Consider the following 20,455-nt stretch of genomic DNA (forward strand, 5'->3'; position numbering starts at 1 on the left):
AAAAAAACAAAAACCGAATGTGTTGGTGTCCATCACGAGAGTGCCACTGCCTCCACTACACAAGATGGCGCTGGCGTACCGTTCCCTTCCAGTAACAGCGACGATGTCAAACAGGATCTGCTGTAGTTTGCACACAACAGGAGGACAGTCACAGAACAGTTTTGCCATAGCAAGAAGCAGCAGACTGCAGCCAACGTAACATGAATAAAGATCCTATTGTCATCGTCTCTGCCGCGCGGACACCAATAGGTAAAGTACAGACTTTTCACACCATTCATTCATTTTAAAGCGTCTTACTTCCTCCATTTGAAGGAATTTTCTGATTGAGTTGAGCTAAACCGTGACTTGTCGTCCTCTCGAATTATTCACCTGCAAGCTAGCTTAAAATGTGGTGTAAAAGTAGAGAATTGTGCCAAATTATTGTAAATATATATATTTTTTCAGCTGAATTGAAAGTCCAATCAATAATTTAGTGACGTTCGATCATGCTGCTTTCCTATTTGCTGCACCCGAGTGTCCTGTCTGGGTCGAAGGCTGTGATTGGTCGATTAGTCATAGGGCCACAGAATGACACTCATATGATTGGTTACTGCTAACATGGGAGCACATTGGACCAGGATATGTATCGTGTCAAACATTACTGATAAGTTGATAACCACTTAATTTTGTGAAACAGAAAAACATAGCTGTCATTATTATTTATTGTTGTTGTTAATATTATCCTAATCACATTATGTGAAATTTATGCAATATTTTTTATTTATGTACCACACTTTTGATTATTAATTCAAACAAATATAACGTTACTGTTGTTTATATTGTTATCTCTTTCTTGATTTAAAAGAAAATCAATCTATTTTTAAGCTGTACTAGGCACAGCTACTCTGTCCACGTACAAATCAGAATAAATTTTCAGTGAGATATGTTGAATTAATGGATTTTCCCCCCACCACAAAGGGTCCTTGAACGGTTCTCTGTCCATGGTGCCTTTGCATGATCTGTGTTCCGTGGTGATTAAGGACGTCCTGAAGCGGGCTGCAGTGAAGCCAGAAGATGTGTCCGAAGTCATCATGGGCCACGTCCTGACGGCAGGTACCACCATGAACAAAACTGGCAACGTGAACATGCAGCCGCTAATATTTTATTTGTCCTTCTGTCTCGGAGGGCACGGGCAGAACCCGGCGCGTCAGGCCAGTGTCGCTGCAGGCATCCCCTACTCGGTCCCGGCGTGGAGCTGCCAGATGGTGTGCGGCTCTGGGCTGAAAGCCGTGTGTCTGGGGGCTCAGTCCATCCAAACTGGGGAGTCCACCGTGGTGGTGGCAGGAGGCATGGAGAGCATGAGCAGGGTGAGGATTATACGTGCTCGCTTACAGTTTTTTTTTATGCACATTTAATATTAGACTTAGACTTAGACTTAACATAAATAATCGCTCTCTAAACACATCAAAATGTGAAATAGTGAAGGAAATGTGTGACATAGTGTGAATTGTTTACCCCTCTTCAGGCTCCTCACACGCTACACATGCGGGCGGGACTGAAAATGGGCGACGCCTCCCTGCAGGACTCCATGGTGGCTGACGGTTTGACCGACGCCTTTCATGGCTACCATATGGGTGTCACAGGTCTGGTGGTGTGATATAAAAAAAAAAAACATATTTTAAAATACATATTTTTCCCCAAAAAATCTATGTGTGTGTTTTCCCCCTCAGCGGAGAATGTGGCCAAACAGTGGGACGTCAGTCGAGAGGCGCAGGATGTGTTCGCCGTCCGTTCGCAGAACAAGGTGGAAGTGGCGCAGAAAGCGGGATACTTCCTTCAGGAGATTGTCCCGGTTGTGGTTCCATCCAGGAAAGGCATGTAACAACTGGATTATTTAACCGAATTATCGGATAATATTAGCTGATTTAAAATAAACAATTGAACAATTTGTTTTCAATTAATTTTAATGTTTTTAAAATTGCAACATGAGACAAAAATAAAGACATTCAAACATCCCTCCCATCCTAAAAAGGGTAAAAGAAAAAGAATCATCTGGTTTTCTTTTTTTTGCCTTATTATTATTTGTATTATTATTATTATTATTATTATTTTATATATAAGAACATTACACCATGAAACAAAAATAAAAAGATTCAAACATTATATACAGGGTCAAACATTAATTTGTTTATTGTTGTTTACCTTCTTTTTTTTAATCGAGTAATCAATAAATACTCCATAAAAAAACTAAAAACAAATAAAAACTAAACTAAAATCAAGCATTTCTGAAAAAATAACTAAGAAAACTGTGCTAAAAAATATTATTTTACATATTAACATATTACGTCATGAGAAAAAAATAAATACATTCAAACACTATTTAGAAGGTCAAGCATTCATTTGTTTATTGTTGTTTACCTTTTTTTAATTGTGTAATCCAGATTTACTCCATAAAAAAACTAAAACTAATAAAAGCTAAACTGAAACCATTTTTGAAAAAATAACTAATAAAACGGCACAAAAAACTATTTTTATTATTTTACATATTAACACATTACATCATAAGAAAAAAATAAATACATTCAAACAACATATAGAAGGTCAAACATTCATTTATTGTTGTTTGTTTTTTTAATCGCGTAATCAAGAAATACTCCATAAAAAAAACAAAACTAAGAGACTACCGGTAAGCTAAAACCAAACATTTTTGGAAAAATAACAACTAAGAAAACTGCACAAAAAACATTATCATTGCTATTATTATTATTATTATTGTTATTATCATTATTATTATTACTTTACATATAAACATTACGATGAGAAGAAAATAAATGCATTCAAACTTAATAAAGAAGGTCAAACATTTGTTGATTGTTGTTCACCTTTTTAATCTTTTAAATCGTGTAATCAAGAAATACTCCATAAAAAAAAATAAAACTAATAAAAACTAAACTAAAACCAAGCATTTTTGAAATAATAAAAACTAAGAAACCTGTGCTAAAAACTATAACTATAGTTGAATTTAAAAAACAAAAAAAAACAAGTCAAAGCAAAATAAAAACTAACTACAATGAAAAATCCCAAACTATTAAACATGCATACAGTATAGATGTACATTATGTCATATAAGAAATTCTAAGTAGACGAGACACCATTGTAATATTCCTGGTATTTTCCCCCCCTCTTCTTCAGGTGCGGTGGAAGTGAAGGCCGACGAGTTCCCTCGTCACGGCAGCCATCTTGAGAGCATGTCCAAGCTCAGGCCGTGCTTCGTCAAAGACGCCAGCGGTACCGTCACCGCCGGCAACGCCTCAGGTGAGCGTCAACGTTGCACACAGGCACAAATGAACTCTTGAACGCCATGTTTAAAAACCTTCTCGCGCCGTAGGTATAAACGACGGCGCCGCCGCCGCCGTGCTCATGAGCCAATCGGAAGCCTCCAGGCGGGGCCTACGGGCCATGGCCAAGATCGTGTCGTGGGCTCAAGCTGGGCTCGACCCGTCCGTTATGGGGACTGGGCCTATACCTGCCATCAGGAAGGCGGTGAGAATTTTGACAGCGGAATTTGACACTTGTAGTGTAAATCCAGCGTATTGTAAGGTTATGATAGTTAATGAAAATTCACAAAATAACTAGTTTTTGTTCAATGAAATAAAAACTAAAATATTTTAAAAGGAAATGTTTAAAACTAACTAGAACAGTGCCCCCCCCCCCCCCCCAAAAATGACCCAAAAATTGACCCAAAAATTAATTATTAAAATAAAAATTAAAAAAAAGAAACTAAAACCATTAAAAACAAAAGTAAAATGAAACATAAAAAAAAAAAAAATCAGAAAATGATTTCTTTGAATTAGCTCACCTTTTTGAGGTAAAAACTTTTGAGAATTAATAAGGGCAAAATTATATTTTGGCATTGCTGTACATCCATAAGTTGTTTGACAAAAAAAAGAAAAAAAAAAGGAAACTAAAACCATTTAAAAAAAAAATAAAATAAATCAGAAAATTTTTCTTTGAATTAGCTCATGTTTTTGAGGTAAATATTTTTGACAATTGATTAAAAAGGGCAAAATTATATTTTGGTATTGCTGTACATCCATCCATAAGTTGTTTGACCCCCCCACCCCCCGCCAAAAAAACAAACAAACAAAAATAAAATAACCCTAAAACTATTAAAAACAAAAGTAAAATGAAACATTAAAAAAAAAAAAGCCCAAAATTTATGGAAAAATCCCAAACTATTATAACCCTGACTTATGGTATATGTTTTTCTATTATAGGTTGAGAAGGCAGGGTGGCAACTGGACCAGGTCGATCTCTTTGAGATCAACGAGGCCTTCGCCGCACAGTCCATCGCCGTTGTTAAAGAACTTGGACTAAAAGAAGAAAAGGTACCATTTAAAAAAAAAAATAATAAAAAATACTTGTAACCATGAAACACATTTCCCGCTCCAGGTGAACGTAAACGGCGGCGCCATCTCACTGGGTCATCCCATCGGGATGTCGGGCTGCAGGGTTCTGGTGACGCTGCTGCACGCGCTCCAGAGGAGCGGGGGAAGGACGGGCGTGGCGTCCCTGTGCATCGGAGGTGGGATGGGCATCGCCATGTGCGTGGAGAGGTTGTGATGGTTGCACTTGGATGATGATGTTCAGTGGAAATAGCTGCTTGATGCTGGTGAGTTTGGAGCTCAAGGTAGTAAAACAGGATATTTCCTTAAATTGCGGCAAACTCGTGAATAGAAACCTGCAGTATTGTGTAATTTTCTGTCACACTAATGGGACCCTAAATGGTAATGTGCCATAAGGTCATGAATGCTTGCCTTGTAGAAACCTGTTGGACTTAGAAATAAATCCAAGTCATATGACCACTAAAAAAAAAAAAAAAAAAACTTTTCTGCAAATAACAGACAAACCACAAATGATGCTTGAATCAACAGTCATCTTCCAACCATTGGCGCTTTATTAAGTGTCCAAAACAAAAGAGCAAATCACTTAACAGTCAAAGAGGGTGAGGAGCGGGGACTCAGTAAACAGGCAAAGTGCAAAGCCTACATACACTTAGAGCGAGAACGTCGACTTAACCCTCCAGCGAGCCGGAGCGCACGGCGTCCTGGTACGACGGGCTGCCATCTTTGGGCTCGGGGAAGAGCTTGATGAGGTCGTCGATGCGCAGGATGGTGATGGCCGCCTCCGTGGCGAATTTCAGGCTCTTGGTCTTCACCATGGTGGGCTCGTAGACGCCCGCCTGACGGTTGTCCCGGGGTTTGCCGTTCAACAGGTCCAGACCGATCCTGATGCAAACAAACACCGTCACACACTGGTTAATTACTGCATTGCCATATAATCTGGTGCGTTTGCAATCACTTTCTAGCTGCTATATAGATAGGTTGCCGTTAAAAGATGTAATGCAATATTTGTTCTTTGCAGAGAATACATAATTGTTATATTGTCTAATTCTGGCTTGTCCATAGTGTTTTGCATTGTGTTAGCATTAAGCTAGTAGCACTCACCACTTGAGATTCTTGCGTTCGGGATTGACCTGAGCCTCGTTGTGGAAAGCCCTCAGCTTGGCCACCAGGTCCGTCGAGTCCTGCGCCGCGTTGACGGCCAGCGTCTTGGGGATGACGAGCAGCGAGCGAGCGAACTCGGCGATGGCCAACTGCTCTCGGGAACCCTGAGCGAACGTCACGGAGCAAAACCGTCACATTCACTGATGAGATGCATCGACGCGGCGCTTTCCTTACCATGCTGGTGGCATAATTCTCCAGATAGATTGACAGCGCCGCCTCCACGGCGCCCCCTCCCGGTACCACCGACTTGGACTCCAGCACCCTCTTCACCACGCAGAGCGCATCGTGGAGGGAGCGCTCCATTTCGTCGCACATGAAGTCGTTGGCCCCGCGTAGAACAATGGAGGCTGACGTGCGCGCTTTGGTGCTAAGAGTTGGGAGAAGACGATCATAAATGATTAATCTTATTTTGTTTGGTCCTTTCAGGCTTACAACAACAAAAGATTTGAATTACAGGTTGATATGCCAAAAATCAGAACCTATCATACAGTACAAACTAGTTCTGGGCATTTGTTTACTTCTTGACAAGGATGAGCTCATCGTCACAAATGCGTTCTTGCACAACCTCCTCGGCTTGACCCAACATGGTGGCCTCAAATGTCTCCTCTCCCTCCAAATTGGTCAGAGACGGGCAAACGGTGGCTGTTAAAAAAAACGAACACGAGAAAAACATTTTCAATAAACTCAAGGTCACATGTATAAAAGCCAAGCTGGCTTATGGCCTCACCGCCTGTGGCCTTGGCGATGCGTTTGAGGTCCCTCTTGAGGACTCTCCTCACAGCCATGGCGCCCACATCCACGAAGTACTTGAGGCACATGTCGTCGATGCCGCCGGTGGTCAGCACCACGTTGGCGCCGGACGCCAGAATCTTCTGGATCCTCTCCTTGGTGATGTCGGACTCCCTGCGACACAGTTTCATGCTCAATGTTGGTGGTTTATTATTGCTAAGTGTAATTGTTTCAACTAAAGATGTTTGAAATTATATTATTGAAAGCTTATTTTGTTGCATGCTGTTGCCGTGGCGACACACTGTTTCCAAGGAACATTTATCCTGTTTTTGATGGTCTCAACGTGAGCGAAAACTTTTGAAACTTTACAAATATAAGGCCTGACAAAAACATATTTTAGATGGATCTAGTTCTATTTGTCCTTTGTTGTACAGCCTGCAATTATTTTGTATTTAATATTTATATTTTTGTTCAATCAACCTTTGTCGGATTTGGTCCAGCTTCTCTGGATCGTTGATGACGACTTGGACGCCCATCTTCATCTTGGTCTTTTGCAGGCTGAAGTCCAGGCAGGCGATCTTGGCGTTGACAACTCGCTTCGTCATGCCTGCGGACATCGAGACACTTAAGCTTCATTTGATAGAATCAGGACAAGCAAATCTTGGATTTGTTGTCTGGTCAAGGAGAGAGTTGTCACAGGCCACAATCCGCCTTTGAGCACGTTCTCCCCAAATCCAGGTTGCTGTATCCCACGCGTATCACTGCCGACGTCATGGCAAAAGACACGGCAGCAAACAAAATGGGAACGCGCTTGATATTGGTGAATTTACATACCTTGCGAGCCGACGGTGCAGTTGAGCGCGTAGCCGTTGACGAGGAAGCTCTCCTTCTGGCTGCGACCGTGCGCTTTCAGCACGTTGACGGAGTTGATGGGGTATTTGGCCATCCCCTTGACGTCCACGAACTTCACAGCCAGGGTGGCGTCCACCACCATGTTGGCGAAGAAGTCGGCGTCACTGCGGACCCGAGGTTAAGGCGGCAACGTCTGACATTTGCTCTGGTGACGACGTCTCAAAGCGGAAAGGATACACTCCGATGATCTTGGAGGACATGGACGTCTTGGCGGCATTGAGCAAGCACTCCCTGCCCAGGTCGTCGGTTCCGATGGTGAGATTCTCATTGATGTAGCGGACCGCCTCCCTGAAAGCAAGTCAAATCCCGTCAGACCATCGCGTGGGCGACACATAACCAACCTTCTTTCGGGGACAACTGCTCACTTGCAAGCCAGACGATATCCGCTGATGACCGACGTGGGGTGAATCTTCTGCTTGACCAGTTCATCGGCACTCTTCAACAACTCCGCAGCGAGGATCACCTAGCAGTGTTTCAGAACTGACTTCATTTGCAGTCTATATGTGTTTGCATTCAAAAATACATCACACAAGTTATCATCCCAAACACTAAATAGCTGTGGTGAATATTTTAACATTTCAAAAATCAACTGTTCCATCTTTTCATTAGAGGCAGCAGTAGTGAGGCCGCACATCCTCTTCAGACACAGATGGGAGTTTTTCTCTCCTGTTAGCATAGCCAACACGCCTGTAGCAGTAAGCAGACGCGTGGTACTAGAACAGGACGCCACTCGGCAGGGACCGACGACATTTTCACTCACCACAGACGTGGTCCCATCCCCGACCTCCTTGTCCTGCAGGTCGGCCAGTTCACACAGGACCTTGGCGGCCGGGTGCTCCACTTCCAGGAGCTTCAAGATGGTTGCTCCGTCGTTGGTGATGGTCACATCCTACACATCCATTTGAACAAAATGAATGAATATGTCATACACTGTTATTAAAAATAAAATTTAAAAAAAAAAGGTAGAATGTGATCAAGCAAACTTACCCCAATGTCATCCACCAACATCTTGTCAAGGCCCACTGGTCCAAGGGAGCTCTTGACGATGTTAGCGATGGATGCCGCAGCCATGACTGAAATGGCAGACAAAATGTTATGCTCCATTTTCTATTTAATGTATTTTTTTTCCAACTAAAGTGTCCCAAGGATAGCAAATTTGAAGCAGATGCAACACCGACAATTTTTTATTAGTATTATTCTGTCATTTTATTGGGTGAGGAAACACTGAAGCAACCACACCTTCAGACCATGACAAAGTTCTTCTTACCCATTAGCATAGCCATCCATTCACGGTTTCGAGTAGAAGGCACGTACATGGGATTGCATTAAAATATAATGCATCTAAAGAATATGAGCAGTTACGGTTGCAACTTAATTATTTTTACTTCAGGGCTGTCATGTTAATACTTCGTATGGCGCACAACAGAGCATGACAACGACTTTTGTGCTATCGTTAGCATATAGCTTCGCACATGTGCTACACACGAAGCAAAAGGCCGGCCATTACGGAGTACAGTGAATATAAATAAGATATCTATACATGTCGCGAAGTTAAGCACGACTACTCACCATTTTGTGTGCGAACCGACTCGCCAGTTGTACGCTGGCCGAACACGTTTAACGGACCGTCCAGTAGCGACATTTTGGACCACCACACCAGCAAGAAGAAAGAAAGCGGCGGCCGCGGCGCAATGAACTATGGGTAAGCCGGCCTTGGTTGGAAATTTCGAGAAAAAAAAAATACACGAGCTAATTTAGAATTTATATCACGTATGTACATTTTGAATAAATATAAATAAAGGGCAGTAATACGTGTTACGTATTACTTTGTAGACAGTACTTAGTAGAAACACCATGATTTATGGGCGTTTTCAATTTGTTAAACATTCAACCATTTATAATTCAACAAAAGGTGGCTTTGGGTCAAAGAAACTGAGCGATAAAAGTTCTTTATTTATTTATTTATTTATTTATCGTTGTCAACTTTGTCAAGACAACTGTTAGCAAGATAACCTTCCATTCACTGTTGTGATGCGTAACTGGAACTAGTTTAGGCGGAGTGATTAGTGTAGGCGGAGTGATTAGTTTAGGCGGAGTGATACGCAACGTAGCCTGAGAGAAGAGAAGTGTACTGTTTGTTTTTGTGTGTCGAGTATGTACTGGTGTTTTGTGGAGACGAGTGCACTGACGGCACTGTCGTAACCTTCTCGTGAGTACAGTATTTTCAAACATTTTTCAACTGCCGTTTGTATGTGTATACACGACCTAGAATGATTTTTATAACACTCTAGCTTGCTTATTGTTACTCGCGAGGTCATTGGAAACTCGCGTGTCAATAAAGGTGGGTAGCTAGCTAGGCAGCTAGCACGCCCACAAGTAGCACTCAGGTGTCAATCAAAAGTCAATCAAGGAAAGCGCTTGACTTGAATGCTGTTTGGCGTGTTCTTCTCTACACAGACGCTGATGTCCACAATGAAAGAGTGGTGGCTTCACATGGGTCCGTGTCTCACAACTCGTGACCAACATCTTCTGCAAGGTAACACATGGAAAACGACACGTTCATTGATTTTCGTTTTAGAATAGAAGGCCCGAAAGTGAAGTACAGCTTGGTTTTCTTGTTTGTTGTCTGGAACGGGTAAAGAAACTTCTAATATCAGTTTGGTATTCCATTTTTATTTCAAATACGAAACTAGGACATAGCACGAGACACAAATTGAAAAGCGTCTTGTGTTTTTGTTTTTGATTGCCGGAAGTTGTCACCTTGAGCATTTCTCGTACTGACCAGGACAACGACATAAGTCATTCAAATTACTACTGTATCTCTTCGAGTAGCCATGTTGAATTTTCGCCATAACCGCCCACCGCTACTGTTTCCTAACGGACTTACCTATGATTATTATATATTTGGTATGTGCATCCGTGTGTGTTTACTACTCTTCCACAAATATGTCCCACTTTTATGACACTCACGTCCACACTTTCGCTGATTCGATCTTTTCACTGTTTGGTAAGATTTGTCCCGCCTCAGAAATGAGCTTAATACCGACAGTGAGCAGTCTCTTCCGCTATTCGTCTGATTTCCAGGCTAGCAATCCTACGCCTTGTTTTCCACTATTTGGTTATAAAAAAAAATTCTCATAAGACAGGACCTCAAACTGAGGGCAAAAACAAAACAAAACATCAAGACATACTCAGTTCAGAGTTGCGATGTTTGCGGTGTCACATGCATAACCTCTATGGCAATTTACAGAAAACCAGTCACAATTTATATTTTAATTATATCAAATAAAAAATTTACTTGTAATTCAAATAGAAGTAGCACGGGAAAACAACCATCAAGTATACAGTATAAGGATAATGCTGACAATCTTGCTGTTCTTCATCCTACGAGGAAACTGTGAGCAATTCTACAAGAACAGAATTGCAGCCTTTTTCCATGTTAGGTTTGTTTGTTTCCTACGGCCTCTGTGCTTCTTGTTTTCATACAGCCGCACATCCTGCCCCCAAACATAATCTTGCTTTGTGATTGGTCTGAACAGATCGGTGAAAATCAGCAGGCTTGGTACAAGATGGATTCTCGGGGGTTTGTGTACTCATAAATCCCACGAGAATTCAGCTTGCAGACAAGTTTAGGATCAGACAGAAGACAATATCATTTTTTTAGATGCCACGCTGTCGCCATTTCCTGGGCAGTAGGAGGAATGCTGTCGGTGACAACTTCTGGAATCCATCCATCCATTTTTCAGAACAACTTATCCCACACAAGGGTCGCGGCGGTGCTGGAATCCAAAACAAAAATGTAAGTCATTTTTCCATCTGCATGTTGTACTATATCCTTTACGTTTTTGAAATAAATATTGAAAATCAAACTGTTATTAGGCTTTTACCCGTTCTAGACAACAAACGAGAAAATCAAGCTGTATTTCAATTAAAAAAAAAAAAAAATCATACACAGCAACCAAAAGACAGAGAGAGACACCCTATGGAAGTCCATTCCTGCCAGTTAAAAAAAATAAAAAATAAAAAATTGGAGGCCCATGGGGAAAAAGTTGTTTTTTTGTTTTTTTCCCCCATCTTCAGAAGCCCATTTCTGCCAGTGCGGAAAAGAAGTACGTATATATAATATAATATAATATAATATAATATAATATAATATAATATAATATAATATAATATAATATCACATATCCTCTCACATATTTGTAACCCATCTTTCAAAACTGGTACAGTCATCCCTCGCTATAACACGGTTCACTTTTCGCGGTCTCGCTGTATCGCGGATTTTTTTTAACTGCAATTTTGCATATTTTTTTACAGTAATATACCCATTTTATAAAATTTATGAAGGTTTGAACATTGTCAATATTTGAACAAGAGAGAAATATGAGAACATGTAAATGCCTCAATGAGAAAAGTGTATAAATTGTGCGGTCGGGGATTTTAGAGCCTTAAAACATTTATAAGAGTTGTAAAACATAAAGCTAACTACTTCGCAGATTTCATTTATTGCGGGTATTTTTTGGAACCTAACCCCAGCGGAAAACGAGGGAACACTGTATTTTATTTTCCTCTGAAAAATGAAAACGGCAGAAGTTATTCCGTTTTATAAGAGTGGAGATAAACATTTATTTACTAATTACAAGCATATATTGTTACTACCATAGTTATAAAAAAATCTAGAAAAAAATATCTTCACATAGACTTGACATATAAATGGCTGAAAGGTTATCAACAGAAATCGGCATGTGCAGTTTAACAATTTCAAATCAAAGGAGTTGAGGATATCTTACGGGGTCCCACAAGGGTCTGTGCGCTGCCCTAAATTATTCATAATACTGTATTTCAGTGACATTTGCTGTGTCTCCAAAGTGCGATATAAACCCTTCTAACCTTCTGTTTCCTGATGACACAACTTTACACTGTTCTGGAGAATCTCTCAAGTGGCTTCCGGCTACTGTGGAATCATTAAATATATCCTTTATTGTCAGAGTGAATGATATGAATGAATAAGACTCAAAACATACCAATAACGTGTAAAGACATGTAAATCCAGGTTAAAAAGGGTGCTCTTTTCCCGTAACCTATAATTAAGGTCTTTCAAAGTATTTTTAAAATGGTGTTTTCAAAAATATTCTTGCACTATATATGCTCATGTAGTCATTTTCCTAAGTTATTTTTGGTCTTTAGTAATTTTCTTATCAAACTTTCACTGTAACTGCTTTGAGATGTACTTTTAATGACAGTATGTGAGGCATATTGGTACATTTAGAGCTGTCAAAGTTAATCGAGTAATCGATTATTAAATTAATCGTCAACTATTTTGATAATCGAGTAGTCCTTTGGAGCCATTTTTTAAATTTAAATGGCCCAAATCGTTGTTTACTGATTTCTGTAGTCCTTCATGAAAGAAGACTGATTATCTTTTGTGTTTCATCAAAATAATACATTTGCCAACATCTGTGTTTTTTTACTCTGGGAGACAATGACCAAACCGGTAACATAGTTACAATACTCCCTTTTTTTTTTTTCTTCTTTTTTTTTTTCCTAATATCACTATACGAATATCAATATACGAATACGAAGTATGATATAATCACCAAACACTGATTAACAGTAATCAGGGGGAACATGCTTTTGTAATACACTTTAATACAAAATTAAAATGAATCTGATTAGTAGATTGAATAATCGATAGATTGATCGGTTCTAAAAATATTCGATAGTAGGGGTGTGCCAAAAAATTGATTCATAAAAGAATCGAGATTCTCATTCATTAATTGAATCGAATCGATGATAATATCCAAAAATTGATTTTATTTAAATTAGAAATGAAGAAGAAGGGGAAAAGGCAGTTGTAGTCCACATGCTGTTTTTGTGGAAAAGGGCACTTACAATACAAAATTAATAAATGTTTAAACAAACAAAAAAAACAAAAAAACACTGTCTTTATTTGTCATTTTGTCTTGCAAAGCAGACTGGAGTAGATCATGACAATGTTGTGCATATTTGTAAATTGAAGCAGAAATCATTTGTCAATCAAATACTTTTGAATCGAAAATCGATTCTGAATCGAATCGTAGACCCAAATATTGTAATCGAATCGAATCGTGAGACAGTCAAAGATTCCCAGCCCTATTCGATAGTGACAGCACTCGTTACGTTGTGTATGAAATGTGCCAGAAATCAGTGATACTGAGGTAGTGGTAAACGGCTAAGCGGTATGAAAAATGTTCTTTTCTTTTTAAGCCCCCTGTATAAGACTACCCATCTTTTTTTTTTCTTTTTTTTTCTTTTTTAATTAATGTCAGGATATTACCGTAATCACAATTTATGTTGTGCACTGTCAATTTGAAATGTCCTGTTTTTAAACAACTAGAAATGCTTTTTTTTTTATCCGATTAATTGACAAAATAATCGACAGATTAATCAATTACAATTATCGTTAGTTGCAGCCCTAATTAAGATTTTTATATGTAGCATGTCATTTTTTTATTGCACTATAAAATGTATTTGAATATTTGCATTAGCTTGAAATCTGAAAAATTCTGACCTTGAAATCTTGTTCAAGCCATTCCTTTTGGAAGGGAAGTCATTAACCTGAAAAAGTACACAGCATAGTCCAAAAAAAAAACACGACTAGTCGGTTAGTGGAAAAAAAAACCCCCTCAAAATATTGAATTAAAAAAATAAATAAATAAAGGAGCAGTTTGTTGCCTGATCTAGTAGTTTGACTTTGACATGTACTGTAGTTTGAACGAAGTCTGTATTTTGCTACTTACGTCAACATGAGATTATTATCAGTATGTGGACTTTGTGACCATTATTGATAGTTGATTGAAAGGCATCTCAGTTGGTGATTGTATGTCAGGTGTGGAGAGAAGGAGCTCATTGCACCCGCAGGTGCTTTCCCTTTCCAGTAGGTTGAAAGCAAAACTGGATTGTAATCAACTTGTGAAAAGTGTTTGAGAATGTTACTCACTGCTTTGCTTTTTGTTTGCATGACAGCATGGGCGAGCTTTCAGGCAGCCGACCGACTCTTACGGAAGCGAAGGAGTGCAACCTTCATTTGGACACATGATGACTGTGAGTATGCAGTGTTGTGTTGTGTGCTTGAGGAGCTGGTCCCGTCGTACTCTCAAAGATTCGGACAAAAAAAAATTCATCTCAAAATTCCGAGTCACGATTCCAGAACATTCTCTGAGCAACAAATGGACAGAATCTCGTATGTAAAACATCCTGATTCAAAAACGTTTCGGCCACTCTGAGCAAGTCCTTGCACTAAGAATCTTTGGGAATTGGGCCCCTGATTTGTGATATTACATTGGGCCACAAGATGGACATGAGTGTGACCACCTATCAAACACTTATGGACATGTTTAAATTTTTTTTTTTGGTCCCGCCTGGTTGTTTCCATTGGTTCTTTTCTCCTCTCATGTTTGTGTGTACAACATAATGCAGTGGTTTTCAATTTTATTTAGTGATGTAAAATATTATTTCAGCCAATTACTAGCTAATCGGTGCCAAACCAAAACAGCAAAAAATAAATAAATAAATAAATACATCAAATTAAAGTGCCGTGCCATCTGTTTCAGGTTTATTAAACTTTGCCGTTTGCAGTGGTATATATGCCTCCATAAATAAATAAATTATAAATAAATATTTGTACCTAAAAATAGTGTCCTCCTTTCTGATCCTATTATAGATCTTTTTTTTCAAAAAGCAACAATTCACTTAATTTTAAATAAAAATAAACTGCTAAAGAAATCTTAAAATAAAGGTGTTTGTCAAAAGATGAAATATTATATCCGCAAGGTTGAATAATTTCCATTCAAAAAGTCAAACTTTCATACATTGTCGATTCAGGGCCCACAATTTAAATGTTTTCAAGTATTTATTTGTTTATCTTTACATTATTTGCGCTTCCAGCTCATAAAACCCATGAAAAGAGGATTTCAAAAAATTTGAATACTGTAAAGGAATCACTTCCCAGTGTTTTGCATGGGGAAAAAAAGGATTGATGGATGGTATTTTGAAAGCGATATGTCTATCTTCAGCAGTTGGTTGGGAATCTCTTTGCCTGCTTTTATCACTGCCTCCATGTGCTGTGACATTGCCTGGGGGTCGTGGAAGCCCAGACTTTCTTCATGCTTGCTGTCAGCTCTTTGCTTTTGGATCTGGTGGCCCTCATTTCCCTCAAACTACTGATGATTGACATACTGTTTTAAAAATACCATCAATCAATCCATTTTTTCCAAGCAAAACACTGGGAAGTATGTGTGGTGATTTCTTTTTTTTTTTTTTGCCATCCTGTTTTTGTGGGTTTTAATGAGCTAGAAGCCCAAATGATGTAAAGATAAACAAATAAATACTTGAAAGCACTTAATCTACAATTTATGAAAGTTTGACTTTGAAAGGAATTATGGATATTATTCAACTTTGAGGTGTTCTGGCAACTTTTTGAACAGGTTGGCATTTCTCGTGTGATGTTGTCACATGACTGCTTTTTATTTGAAATGTTTCACACCTGTGATGCCTCATTAACCCTGATGAAGGCTTTTTGAGTGGGAAATGTGTTTACAATAAACTCCTTTGTAAGTGTGCCACAACCTATCCATGGCTTTTTAGTCACGATTTTTGGAAGTTCACCTTCAATGTTTTTGACACTTAAAAAAAAAAAACTTGGTTAACACGAGTGTCACGTCAAAACATGTCCAAAAGTGTGCGATGATGTTGCAAATTACTTTTCATGGCAGTGCGAGATGTCAGATGATTGGCTCACGTCCGCCCTGGTGCCACATATACAAAGTGTCTCATTCCAAGTAAGTGACATCTCACAAGTGCTTCCATGTGTCATCGATGTTTGCTAAAATGCTTTCAATTTGTCATGTCAGCTTTTCTGTTCAATAAATAGTTGAACTTAAATGGGAGTCTTTGTTTTTTATGAGTCAATGTGCCCTCAACTCATTGCAAGCAGACTATTTCAAGGCCTGAGGTGAGAGTTGCACAGCACAGGTGTAATGTTACTACTCCTGTTGGTCTCCACATGACTTCAAACGACATCACTTGTCAAATTCATGTAGCTTTGGGTGATGTGAGATTGAAGGGAACAAGTGACAAACTCGTGTCTATTGTAGTGACTGATGTGCAACGCTGATCTCAAGACTTAGTGCCTTGGAAAAAAAAAACTCACTACTATCACCACCCCTAACCCCGCCCAATTTTGACTGCACCAATCACAATGCAGACCTAATTTGCATAACCAATCAAATTGTGGACATTTGCATAACCACACCCACTTTTCCCAATCTGACCAATCATGGTGCTTGAAATTTACATAACCACGCCCACTTTTAGACCAGCCAATCACAGTGCTTCTAATTTGCATAGCCATGCCCACATAGCAACCAATCACAGCATTTTATTCTCATTGCTCCACCCCCTTCCAGTGCCATCAGCGAATCATCAAGCTTTATTCCAGCCTCATCGCACCCATTTTCAGGATTTTTTTTGGGGGGGGGGAATCCAGGGGGAAATTTAGGTGGGGGATTTTTTTTGGGGGGGGGGGAATCCAGGGGGAAATTTAGGGGGGGGATTTTTTTTTTCCAGGGGGGAACTTTGGAATTTTTATTTAGATTTTTTTTTTTTTTTTTAAGTTTAAGATATTTGTGATGTGTTTAAGAACAAATTGATAGTATAAGTGTTCCTTGTAATCAAGCTTTATTTCTTTTGCAGAGTAAACAATTCAAGCAAACAAGTGATACAAGCTGGATGACAGTCTGCTTGTCCGTGCCTGGTTTGCCGCGAAGAAGCGTGTGGACCTAAAAAAAAATAAAGGGGGAAAAAAAAGGTAAGTCAAAAATGTTAAGTCAGCTTGTGCAGATAAAGATGTTCTTGGCTTGAACCCTACCAAGATGTTTTCTGCAAACACTTCACACAACTGCATTTTCAGGAAGCTAATGCTTGTCTTGATGTTGACCAGGTGCTCCATCATCCTCCACACTGGACACAAGAAGTCGTCATACAACTTGACACAATTTTAGCATGCTAGCTGAAATGAAATGTGCCTTCCCTTACCGGCTGAGGGCTCATCCTGAGGCAGACTTGGTCTTCTTTCACCCTGGAGCATTCTAGCAGCTTCATCTGCAAGACAAAATGAGCAAGCAAGTGGACACGGTGGCAAGCATTTTTAGTTGACTCTTTTATGATTAACCTTGTGTTGAAGCAGCAGGCCACTCATGTCGGCGCACTTGAACCACTGACTACTAGTGGCAGGTGACTCACCTGGAACGGACTGCTGCAGAGACTTCCCCAAGATGGACAAACATGCACAACACAAGAGACCAGTTAAGATGCCATGTAGCACGTTTATTTGCATGTCAAGATTGAAAATGCAGGCAGCTTTGGCAGCATCTTCAAGTTGATGGAGAATATGACACAGCAGGTGGAGGGTCCTGGTTGCAGAAACACCAACAGATGACACTTATTGGAAGCTGCGCTGCAGGCAGAGTCAAAGGAAAAGCAGGTGAGTGCTCTTTAAACTGAAACATGCCAAGTTTGCTTGGAGCGCACATCTGTCTTTATTCACGTTGGACACAAGTTGATCATGACATGTTTCTTGAAAACCTGCACTAGAGCCACCTATGATTTATTAAAAGGGAAAAAAAATAAAATAAAGTACTTTGACTAAAAGTTTGTTTATGCAACAGGTCCAAACCTTGATGAAGAGCTCTACTTCACAATTTGAAGCCACGTGTGTGAATCAGGGTCTTCAGTACCACCTGGTGGACAACAGCAAGAAGAACATGCAAGTGTACATGAGCAATAAGGTAAAGTACCTTGGAACAGGCTTGGACCTGGATTCCCAAATTCTGCCTGACCACAGGCTGCTTTGGTGAAACTGGGGGATGCTCACTTCATACCACAGTCTGGTTTGGTTCCACAGCTCTCAGTGAATCCGTTGTGACTGCAGACAAAGAAATGGTCCCAGCTGGAAAGTCCCATCAGGCCTTCCTGGAGTAATACAAGAGGTTTAGCATACGGTGAGAGATTTGTCTCAAAAATATTCCAGATTTGCACATTTTTCTAGACGCACAAATATATCTGCGATTTTCACATCTTTGTAAAATTGTGTGCATTTTCCATGACTTTGTTTTAAGAGTTGTCAAAGTGCGTTTGTGGATAGTCACGCCCTTGCATTTTTATTTAATTATTTTAGACAAACATGCTGTTTTGAGATTCACACATGTCTAAGGTACGTTCCTCCTCCGTCCACGGAGAGGCAGTGTTGCTGTCTCCATTAAATGAGACTTCTAGTTTAAAAACAGTCTTTGTGACCTTGCATGTGTTTATTTTGCACAAGCCGGGAAACAAGATGAGACCTTAATTTGTTTCCCTCAAGGTTGTTTTGGCTTCACTCAAAAGACAGACTGCATTAGTGGCGTAGAAGGAGAAAATTTAATAGCAGCAGCAGTCTTTCGAGTGAAGGCAAAACAAGCTCAAGGGAAACAAGCTAAGGTTGCATTTTGTTTCCCGACTTTTGAAAAATAAACAATGGAAGGTCAGATACTCAATTTCAGTTTTTCAATAACCAATTTTAAACGAGAAATGACTAATTCTCGTTCAAAGGGGATAGCAACACTGCCTCCCCATGGACAGAGGAGGAATGGCCCTTAGACATGTGAATATCAGAGGGCTTGTGTGAAAATCTCAAAACAGCGTGAGGTTTGTCTCAAAAATAAATGACGGTGCGCGACGATCCACAAAACGCACTTTCGACAACTTGTAAGCAAAAGTAATGGAAAATGCACAATTTAAAAAGACGTAAAAATCAGGGATATATTTGTGCAGCTGAAAAACGCGTGAAAATAAATGTGTGAATATTTTTGAGACAAATCTCTCCCCATATAAGCGTGTCATACTGCAGCAGTAGAGATTAAAATTATGAAACAAGTGTGTGCGTGCTTTCACCTGAACAGTGATTCTGCTGAAATAAATTTTTCAAACATTTGTACTTGTGAAAGTGTGTGTGTTAACCAGTGAAGAGCAGGGCAGCACTGGACGCCTCTTATTACAGCTGCATGGTGGCCTGAAAGAGACGGCAAAACAAGCATTCAAGTTTTAAAAAGTCAGTCTTACAAACTAGTTTGGCTTTAACATGACATTTGCTAACATTTTTAGCAAGAGGAGACCTGCAAGTCCCAAAGCCATGCCTCAAAAGATGACAAGTCAGCCATTTTGGACCTTGTAGACAGAGGGGATAACAATGAATATTTGAAAAGACTGAATTCTACCATTTGTAATCAATCTTGCCGTTGCGTTTAGGATGCAAGCCATGTTATTGTGTGAATCCACATTAGAACGTCCAGGAAGTCAGCCATTTTGGGCTCAATTTGAAGATTTCCACCTGTCGAAAGACAATTTGACAATTAACACGCAAGCAAATGTTTGATTAATTCCGTGTAGGTTAATTGTAAATATGCCCAAGGTACCTTCGGGAAAACGGCGCTTGCTTTCGTCCAGATACTGTGAAAGATTGGAGACAATAATTTGATGTTTAGCTAATATGTACACATTAATACTTTAACGACTACGTTGATGCATTTGTCAGTATATACGGCGTATAAAATAGATTTTAACCTTTTAGAAGCGTTAATGCCAACGCTGGCGCAAACTTTTCAGCGAGCTAGCATGTTCGTAAGATGCAAGCACGTTAAAAGTGCTACATGACGTTAAAAGTCAGCAAAAGCTGTGAGTTTTAAAACGCTATTAAACAGTGAACATTCACCTTGTCAACGTGTTGGACGATCTTGTCGAAATGCGTGCGGAGCAGCAGATGGACGAGGACGACGGACTGCTGTCTGAGGTGAGAAAGAACGATTGGCGTGGCTGTCCCGACTTAAATAGGTTTCCGGTGATGACGTCACTTATATTTAAAAAAAAAAAAGAAAAGAAAAAAGAAATACGCAACACAGAAACTAATAGAATACCACGTGCTACGTTGGAAAAGCGAGAACCAGATGATCAAAGTGTTACAAGTGACGCCCGACGCGGGGGTTCGAACCATAGACCTCAGTTTCTAACACTGCGACTTTAACCAATGAACCATTTGTCGCTTGTCTTGTGTTCTCTTTGTGTTTGTAGTCAGCAAGCATTGCAGTGACGTAGGAAACGAACGTGTCAACCAACATATAAAAGCAAGCAAACGGAATTGAGAAAGCACTTGAAGTTGGCCGAGAGGTGTTTGACATTGTCCGACGTTATGGCGACGC

General features: G+C 39.8%; 3 protein-coding genes, 1 long non-coding RNA gene and 1 other non-coding gene across 36 annotated transcripts; 2 read left to right on the forward strand and 3 right to left on the reverse strand.

The window, feature by feature from the left end:
- The first annotated feature begins 85 nt into the window (after window positions 1–85).
- acat2 (acetyl-CoA acetyltransferase 2) lies at window positions 86–6,529 on the forward strand. The gene is made up of 9 exons (XM_077509865.1): window positions 86–249; window positions 958–1,092; window positions 1,165–1,346; window positions 1,505–1,622; window positions 1,710–1,853; window positions 3,172–3,294; window positions 3,368–3,522; window positions 4,257–4,367; window positions 4,432–6,529. The coding sequence occupies exons 1-9, from the start codon at window positions 201–203 to the stop codon at window positions 4,600–4,602; spliced, it is 1,188 nt and encodes a 395-aa protein (XP_077365991.1). The 5' UTR covers window positions 86–200; the 3' UTR covers window positions 4,603–6,529.
- Window positions 4,896–8,925, reverse strand: tcp1 (t-complex 1). The gene is made up of 12 exons (XM_077509864.1): window positions 8,757–8,925; window positions 8,175–8,260; window positions 7,948–8,076; window positions 7,553–7,650; window positions 7,365–7,475; window positions 7,110–7,291; window positions 6,756–6,882; window positions 6,274–6,449; window positions 6,065–6,188; window positions 5,721–5,913; window positions 5,487–5,650; window positions 4,896–5,267 (listed from the first exon to the last, which is right to left on the reverse strand). Exons 1-12 carry the CDS (start codon window positions 8,827–8,829, stop codon window positions 5,054–5,056), a joined length of 1,677 nt encoding a protein of 558 aa, XP_077365990.1. The 5' UTR covers window positions 8,830–8,925; the 3' UTR covers window positions 4,896–5,053.
- LOC144009924 (uncharacterized) lies at window positions 8,190–18,252 on the forward strand. 9 transcript variants are annotated; one of them, XM_077509870.1, is made up of 10 exons: window positions 8,190–9,396; window positions 9,645–9,723; window positions 10,852–10,986; window positions 14,193–14,270; window positions 15,941–16,006; window positions 16,920–17,034; window positions 17,167–17,347; window positions 17,413–17,530; window positions 17,626–17,709; window positions 17,894–18,252. In XM_077509870.1, exons 3-6 carry the CDS (start codon window positions 10,852–10,854, stop codon window positions 17,007–17,009), a joined length of 369 nt encoding a protein of 122 aa, XP_077365996.1. In that variant the 5' UTR covers window positions 8,190–9,396; window positions 9,645–9,723; the 3' UTR covers window positions 17,010–17,034; window positions 17,167–17,347; window positions 17,413–17,530; window positions 17,626–17,709; window positions 17,894–18,252. The 9 variants fall into 9 exon arrangements, 6 of the variants coding, with proteins under 6 accessions (XP_077365996.1, XP_077365993.1, XP_077365995.1 ...); XM_077509867.1 differs by having other exon boundaries at window positions 17,167–17,709; window positions 17,894–18,013; window positions 18,130–18,252; XM_077509869.1 differs by having other exon boundaries at window positions 17,167–17,530.
- On the reverse strand, window positions 8,375–8,509 carry LOC144010991 (small nucleolar RNA SNORA29). Its single transcript, XR_013281413.1, has one exon. It is a non-coding gene; the product is annotated as a small nucleolar RNA SNORA29 (small nucleolar RNA).
- Window positions 16,888–20,293, reverse strand: LOC144009925 (uncharacterized). Of its 24 annotated transcripts, XR_013281094.1 has the most exons (10): window positions 19,972–20,293; window positions 19,676–19,709; window positions 19,497–19,590; window positions 19,376–19,427; window positions 19,221–19,272; window positions 18,100–18,150; window positions 17,902–17,965; window positions 17,262–17,682; window positions 17,095–17,186; window positions 16,888–17,005 (listed from the first exon to the last, which is right to left on the reverse strand). It is a non-coding gene; the product is annotated as an uncharacterized LOC144009925 (long non-coding RNA). The 24 variants fall into 24 exon arrangements; XR_013281092.1 differs by lacking the exon at window positions 19,376–19,427 and having other exon boundaries at window positions 18,100–18,197; window positions 19,478–19,590; window positions 19,972–20,288; XR_013281093.1 differs by lacking the exon at window positions 19,376–19,427 and having other exon boundaries at window positions 19,478–19,590; window positions 19,972–20,287.
- Between the last annotated feature and the right edge of the window lie 162 nt (window positions 20,294–20,455).

Source organism: Festucalex cinctus, chromosome 21 (genome assembly GCF_051991245.1).
Source record: "Festucalex cinctus isolate MCC-2025b chromosome 21, RoL_Fcin_1.0, whole genome shotgun sequence".
Taxonomy (NCBI): Eukaryota; Metazoa; Chordata; class Actinopteri; order Syngnathiformes; family Syngnathidae; genus Festucalex; species Festucalex cinctus.

Bases quoted from the DNA above. Each gene is read 5' to 3' on its own strand.
- tcp1 (XM_077509864.1), bottom strand. From the start codon at position 8,829: ATGTCGCTACTGGACGGTCCGTTAAACGTGTTCGGCCAGCGTACAACT. The intron at 6,450-6,755 runs GTTGATTGAACA...ACTGTGTCGCAG, and splicing joins CTGGACCAAATCCGACAAAG to GGAGTCCGACATCACCAAGG. The intron at 6,189-6,273 runs GTGAGGCCATAA...TTTTTTTAACAG, and splicing joins CATCGCCAAGGCCACAGGCG to CCACCGTTTGCCCGTCTCTG.
- acat2 (XM_077509865.1), top strand. From the start codon at position 201: ATGAATAAAGATCCTATTGTCATCGTCTCTGCCGCGCGGACACCAATA. The intron at 250-957 runs GTAAAGTACAGA...CCCACCACAAAG, and splicing joins TGCCGCGCGGACACCAATAG to GGTCCTTGAACGGTTCTCTG. The intron at 4,368-4,431 runs GTACCATTTAAA...TTCCCGCTCCAG, and splicing joins TTGGACTAAAAGAAGAAAAG to GTGAACGTAAACGGCGGCGC.
- LOC144009924 (XM_077509866.1), top strand. From the start codon at position 10,852: ATGCCACGCTGTCGCCATTTCCTGGGCAGTAGGAGGAATGCTGTCGGT. The intron at 10,987-14,192 runs GTAAGTCATTTT...TTTGCATGACAG, and splicing joins CTGGAATCCAAAACAAAAAT to CATGGGCGAGCTTTCAGGCA. The intron at 14,271-15,940 runs GTGAGTATGCAG...TTTTCATGGCAG, and splicing joins CATTTGGACACATGATGACT to TGCGAGATGTCAGATGATTG.